A 6,778-nucleotide genomic window follows, 5' to 3' on the forward strand; every position below is an offset into this window, starting at 1 on the left:
GTATACACTAACTTGAGTGTTTTCCGTACAATCTACCTATAGTCTTCTTAGTTTGTACTATCTATAGTAGTTTCAGTATCAAGTTAATTTCAGTTTAAAACACATAAAGGCTTCAGAGAACTTACAAGATCGGCACTGGAGACTCGGTGTACCACACATTCAATAAAAATGTTTCAAATCATTCAGAGATCAGTACTTTAAAAACCAAATTTTAAAACTCAAATCCACAGTCGAGTTTTGCAACTTAGCTCTAATACCACTAAATGTAACACCCCAAACCCGCCCTAAACGTTATGGCCGAATCTGGCGATGTCACATGACATTGTGTTTGAAAATCGATGCTCGTGTTGAAAAACCGTAACTTTGCCTAAAACATTTTTCGTTTAGATCTCGTCGTTACCTTTTATTAGTCCTAAAATAGTGATTTTTATACAGTCGTTAGTTTGAAAAATGTTATATGTTGCGGAAGCTTTTTAAAATAGTTTGTGTCCTTGTGGGTGTTTTGCTAAAACACATGCATTTCTTTTAAAAACCCGTGTTTTATCTATCTCTAGCAGATATAAAACACAAAGCAGTATAAAATCCAAAATTTAAGCAAAAACTTATAGCAATTATTATTACAGAAAAATACCCCAAATAAAGCTTTTAAAAAATAAACCTAATTAAATACAAAACAGTAAAAAGGAGTCGTATAGCCACAGCTAAGTCCTCTACCACTCTGATCCTCCTAAGTCTGGGGATTACCTAAGCAGATAAATCAGAAGGGTGAGTTTATGAAAACTCAGTGTGTAATCCTCGCATAAACAAGCAGATAGTTTGCAATAATAGTCTGGGCCTAAGCTCATTTCGATAACAGTTTCAGTTATGGCCTTAGCCCATTACAATACAGAAGTAGTCATGTATTTGGGCCTTGGCCCATAACAGTATCAATACTCAGTACAGTAACAAATATACAGTATTAAATCCTACCCAGCCAGCCTCTACACTCCAACTCCATCCAACCCTACACTCCATGTGGGGATATAATCAACCCACTTATCCCTACACTCCAAGTAGCACTGAATGTAGCACTAAACAGTAGTTTGCAGCTGAGCTGCAGTAATTTAGGCTCGATGCCTTTCAGTACACTTCCTCCGAACAATATAACCCCACCCTAATACAATGCAATATACATATATGACATGCTAAAACATAATATCATGCATAAATTCAGGGCATACAGTATCAAACCAGTGGGACATCATCATGCTTAATAACATGTATAATCGTATCAGTCATACAGTCGTTTCAGTCAATTAGGGGTTTAGGTAAGCTTACCAACCCTACAGTAGGTCCACAGTCGGCTCGAGCGACCCATGCAACCTTAGCAGTCAAACAGTAAAAATGGGCCCACGACCCATGTTGCATACCCATGTGGGCCCACACAGCTTAAAATGGTCTTGGCCATGTGGTTCACACGGCCTAGCCCCAATATTTCCACACGCTCGTGTGGTTCTCCCGTGTGGCTCACACGACCCAATTCAGCCCATCCCATGAATCGTACATGGCTAGCCTCATTGATTACACGCCCATGTTCAACCATACAGCCTACCACACGAGCGGTCCCACGCTCGTGTAGCGTCGTCAGTCCTATTTTTTTAGTTTTTTTACCGACTAGCATTTTTAGTGATGTGATTACACACTTGGTATGGTTTTTGGCATGCACACGATTCTGAGACAAAAAAACACCTAATCAATGACAATTCCATGTCCAAAATCAGTCACGCTTAAAAGTAATACCATTAAACCAACAATAATCAAACTCTAATTATGTTACTTACCCTTATCGCTCCAAAAGATGTAGCCTACGATTCCGAAAGTAGACCAAGTTTGTTGCAATTTTTTTTGCCAAAACACAATTTGACACCACGGAGTGTTAGGAACTTAATAATATTAGCAAATAAAACTTCTCCAAAATATTTGAGGCATAACTTCTCCCCTTTACCAAAAGACTTACAAACCGAATGCAGCCCATGTTAAACTGGAATATCAACTTAAGGGAGAAGTCTACAGAAAATGGAGAATGAGGGGGAGTCAAGTATTTGGCCAAGGGAAAACAGAGAAGAACCAACGCCAATTTTCCCTTCTCAAAGAGAAACCGCAAATTAAGAGTGAAGAAAGAACAAGAATTCGGGAAAGGTTTTAGGGGAAAAGAGAGAAAATGATGCGAGTAAACTAACGAAAGAAAACGAATTGGTAGGGAGAGGAAATAAAAAATCGGAAGCACAAGGGTGGTGTTTGGGAAAGCAACCGGCGGCAAATGGAGGAGTTTGGGGAGTAAATAATTCGGCAAAAAAAAACAAGTCTAAGAGAAAATGGAGAGAAAGCTAATCCCAAGCCGAAATTTTGAGAGAAGAGGAAAAAAAAGATATTCAAATTCGGTACCAACTCTCATCATATCCCTAAAACTTCTCCTCAAAATCCTCACTACTAACCCACCATAATTCCCTCAACAATCGAAACCAACCCTCATTCAAACACTTCAGAATTTTGGCTGGACCAAAATACCTAAATAAAACACTCCCTTGAACACACCAAGACTCAAACTCAAGACCTCCAAGACTTTGCCACTCCACTTAACCACCAGACCAGCAATCTCATTCTATCATATTTTACCCACTTTTAATCAAAAGCCTACTGAACAAGAGAAATGCTATATTTAAATAAAAGCACAAAATTCTACTCAAGTCAAAGCTTGAACCTAAGACTTCTCAAACACACCCAAGGCACTTAACCACTAAAGCAGACAATCAATTGTGTCACAAACATACGAAAATAAATATAAGGGATTGTTTGGGCGTTACATTGACAAATAAGGTGCAACTAGGTTTAGAATTTTATGTTTAATTAGATTTAAGTTTGCAACTAGGTTTAGAATTTTATGTTTAATTAGATTTAAGTTTTAAACTTAAACATTTGAGTTTAACTAGATTTTAGGAATGCTTTAGAGTAGATTGTTTAGATTGGAGTGAAAGATAGGAATTTAGTTTTGGAAACCGTATATACCAAAGCATGTAAGATTATCTTTAGAAGGTAATGTAGGTTGTTTTAACCTTCTCTATATGTAACTGTACTTCCAAACTTAGATTTGGTTATGATACCGAATTGTAGTTTTAAGATTAATTCCTTAGATTTATCTTAGGATTAGTCTTGAGATTTCGATCGATAGGTAGTTAACCGGCCTAGCTCACATGGTTAGTGGTGAATCTACTCCATTAGTTTTCTATGTCTAGCTTGCTAGGTCCTAAGTCTAGCACGTTATGAGAATATAAATGCTTATCAAATTTGTTCAAATGATCATATGAAAAACTAGTATTTAAGATTGAAATATGTAGATTTAGAGAAATTATGTGATATTGATATGAAAGGAAGTAAATACACATTGTACCTTTTTTCCTTTAATCAATGTTGTCTCATTAGGTTTTTTGGTAAGATTTTAATGAGGCAACATGTTATGTGTATTATAGATATGTGTATTATTTTTCCTTCATTAAGAATTTTTCCCACAAAGTTTTTATCTTATTAAAATTTTAACAAGGTACATTATCTATTAATAGATGCTCTCCCTTGAGGAGAGGATGATGAATATTTTATTATTATAAAGTGGATGTCCATATAAAAATTTGATGTACTTTAAGACACTAATATTTAATAGGAATAAAATTTTAGATCATTCATATTTCTTATATACATAAATATTGATTTTAAAGAAGTATTATAAATATCCCTATTGATGAATACATACTTTTCTTTTGTTATCCTATTTTCTAATTCTGTTGCTTACTATGTTTTATATTTTATAGCAAGTTTGAGTTTTTACCCCAAACTCAATAAATACATTGGCAAAAATTAGCTCAAGAATCATCTAACAACCTAATCATGTTAGCCCAAAACAATAAATATAGCCCACCCAAAATTTAGGACAAGTGTAGCATCTAGTTGGCTTCCCTACTTTGTAGCTTATGCTAACAAAGGAGAGGACTTAGTAGGAATAATAATTCACGTGTAAAAAAAAATATTAAAAACATTTTATGGGAAAATAATACAACTGTTAGCATAAGGATCCATAGGAGATTTTTTTTATTTAATAGTAAGTATAGATAGATTAATAGACTGTGATATTAACAGAAGCTAATTTTGTTTTTGGTAGAATAGTTTGCAAAGGAACTTATTATTGCCATAAATTTAATATAAGTTGGTACATGAATTGAATAGGCGTTAAGCTTCCCGCCCACACCAGCAAAGTCTTCTAGTCTTTAACAATAAACACACAAATTCATAGGATTTAAATAATCTAAAAAAGGAAAAAAGAAGAAGATAAAACTGCAAGCCAGGTGGAGCACGACCAATTACTTAAAAGGCATGTTTGTTTAACTTTAAGCAGCAACACTATGGAGCACAACAGTCTCAACAGTGAGGCCAGGTCCGAACCCAAAGAGCACTCCCCACTCCAGTCCTTCTCCTGTGGTCTGAAGTCCATCTTCCCTTGATTTCTTCCTCATCTCATCCAAAATGAATAAAACACAAGCACTTGACATGTTACCATACTCTGAAAGAACGTGCCTTGTGGCTCGTAGCTTCTCTGGCTTCAGTGCTAACTTGGCTTCTACCTGGTCCAATATTGCTGGACCACCTGGATGAGCAATCCAAAAAAGGGAGTTCCAATCGGATATGCCCAATGGTTGAAATGCTTCTACCAGGCTCTTCTCTATATTCTTCGAAATAAGCCCCGGAACATCCTTAAGAAGGTGAAATGTAAGCCCAACTTCACGAAGGTGACCATCAATTGCACCATCACTATCTGGCAAGATCGTTTGGGCTACTGAGACTAGTTCAAACATGGGCTTCTCGATTTCGGGCATGGGGTCTGCCCCGATTATAACAGCTGCGGCACCATCACCAAACAATGCTTGGCCCACTAGACTGTCTAGGTGAGTGTCACTAGGTCCACGGAAGGTAACAGCAGTAATCTCCGAGCACACAACAAGTACACGAGCACCTTTGTTGTTCTCAGCTAAGTCCTTAGCCACTCGGAGCACCGTCCCCCCTGCGAAGCAACCTTGTTGGTACATCATGAGGCGCTTAACGGAGGGGCGGAGGCCCAAAAGCTTGGTGAGCTGGTAGTCAGCCCCAGGCATGTCCACACCACTAGTGGTGCAAAAGACAAGGTGGGTGATCTTGGACTTGGGCTGGCCCCACTCCTTAATGGCCTTGGTGGCTGCTTCTTTGCCTAGCTTTGGCACCTCAACTACCACCATATCTTGCCTAGCATCCAGTGAAGGAGCCATGTATTCACATACATTGGGATTCTCATTCAAAATCTCTTCTGTAAGGTACATGTATCGCTTCTTGATCATCGATTTTTCACCTAAATAATCAAACACAATAAACTTACTTTTAATTCTCCCAACTTAGCATATAAGAGTCTTTTAACTGATTTTTTATCCAACTTCACTAGATATGGAAAATATCAGTTTAGGTCCCCCCTTCAAATTCTCTGTCTCATAAAAGCTTCAATCGTCGGAAACTTTTAGGTGGGTCATGGGCGGAAATAATGGAGTCTTAGGACCTTTATAAGATTCTCTTCTAATAGTTTATTTAATAGTTTGTCTGACAAATATATTTATTTTAAAAAAATATTATAAATATTAGACTATGCAGATTTATAATTTGAATAAAAAATTTATTTAAAAGTATATTTATAAAAAAATTTAAAAATTATAATTGAAATGATAAAATTATTTTTAAAAATTATAGTTATAAATTAAAATTTCATAAAAATACTATAATATAAAATATGAAAGACAAAATAATTTCAAATTAACATTTATTATTGGTTCAAACAATTAATATTTATATTCTTTGGTATAATACTTGGAACTATCCATAATCCTTTCCAATATTTAAATATGAGGATAAACGCATTTTAATGCGCTCGAATCTACATCTTTTTGCATTGGCAATAATGTCAATGCCAATCAAACTAACACTCAATCAACCATATAATATTTGAAATCATAAAAATAATAAATATATAGTATTGTAAAAAAAATTAAAAAAATTATAAACTAGAACATCTAACAACTTACTAATATTTGGAAAAAAAAACTTATTAATTCACTAGTATAAATTTCAAACTTCTGTAGGTAGAAAACGTGAAACTAAGGTTTGAGACAAATTAAGTCTGTGGGGTTATATGATTTAAATAAATGTGCAACCTAACAAACTTCAATCTAGTTTTCTTGGAACCAGAAAAGAACTTTAATCTATTTTCAAGTCATACTATATACGTAGCTAACTTTTTTTCCATTAAAGCATTTGCATGAAAATGATATGAACCATGCACATCTATCTTTCCCCTCTTTTATTTTCATGGCCGAATCATGTATGAAACACAAAATCACATTAAGTTTGTATATAAGGTAATTTAACTTTTAGATCAAAGTAAAAAACTTACACATGCGCTTGAACTTCTCTTTCAACTCGGTCTTGTGCTCACTATTTGTGATACGGAAATAGTAGTCAGGGTATGTGCTCTGATCAACACAATTAGGCGGGGTTGATGTGCCGATGGCCAACACGGTGGCAGGGCCTTGGGCACGTTGAGCCTTACGAACTTCTTCCACGGTCACCATTCTTTTTCGGATGATCAGAAACAGCCAATGGTTGTGGGTGTGGAGTTGGACTAAGCTGCTATGCTATGAATGGTAAAAAGGAACCGAAGGTGTTGTTGACAGTC

At 35.8% G+C, this 6,778-nt stretch overlaps 1 protein-coding gene across 1 annotated transcript; it reads right to left on the reverse strand.

The window, feature by feature from the left end:
- Nucleotides 1-4,194: 4,194 nt before the first annotated feature.
- Nucleotides 4,195-6,778, reverse strand: LOC105776697 (chalcone synthase 1). The gene is made up of 2 exons (XM_012599546.2): nt 6,497-6,778; nt 4,195-5,407 (listed from the first exon to the last, which is right to left on the reverse strand). Exons 1-2 carry the CDS (start codon nt 6,672-6,674, stop codon nt 4,416-4,418), a joined length of 1,170 nt encoding a protein of 389 aa, XP_012455000.1. The 5' UTR covers nt 6,675-6,778; the 3' UTR covers nt 4,195-4,415.

Source organism: Gossypium raimondii, chromosome 10 (assembly GCF_025698545.1).
Source record: "Gossypium raimondii isolate GPD5lz chromosome 10, ASM2569854v1, whole genome shotgun sequence".
Classification (NCBI taxonomy): domain Eukaryota; kingdom Viridiplantae; phylum Streptophyta; class Magnoliopsida; order Malvales; family Malvaceae; genus Gossypium; species Gossypium raimondii.

Bases quoted from the DNA above. Each gene is read 5' to 3' on its own strand.
- LOC105776697 (XM_012599546.2), bottom strand. From the start codon at position 6,674: ATGGTGACCGTGGAAGAAGTTCGTAAGGCTCAACGTGCCCAAGGCCCT. The intron at 5,408-6,496 runs GTAAGTTTTTTA...TTGATTATTTAG, and splicing joins AGAGAAGTTCAAGCGCATGT to GTGAAAAATCGATGATCAAG.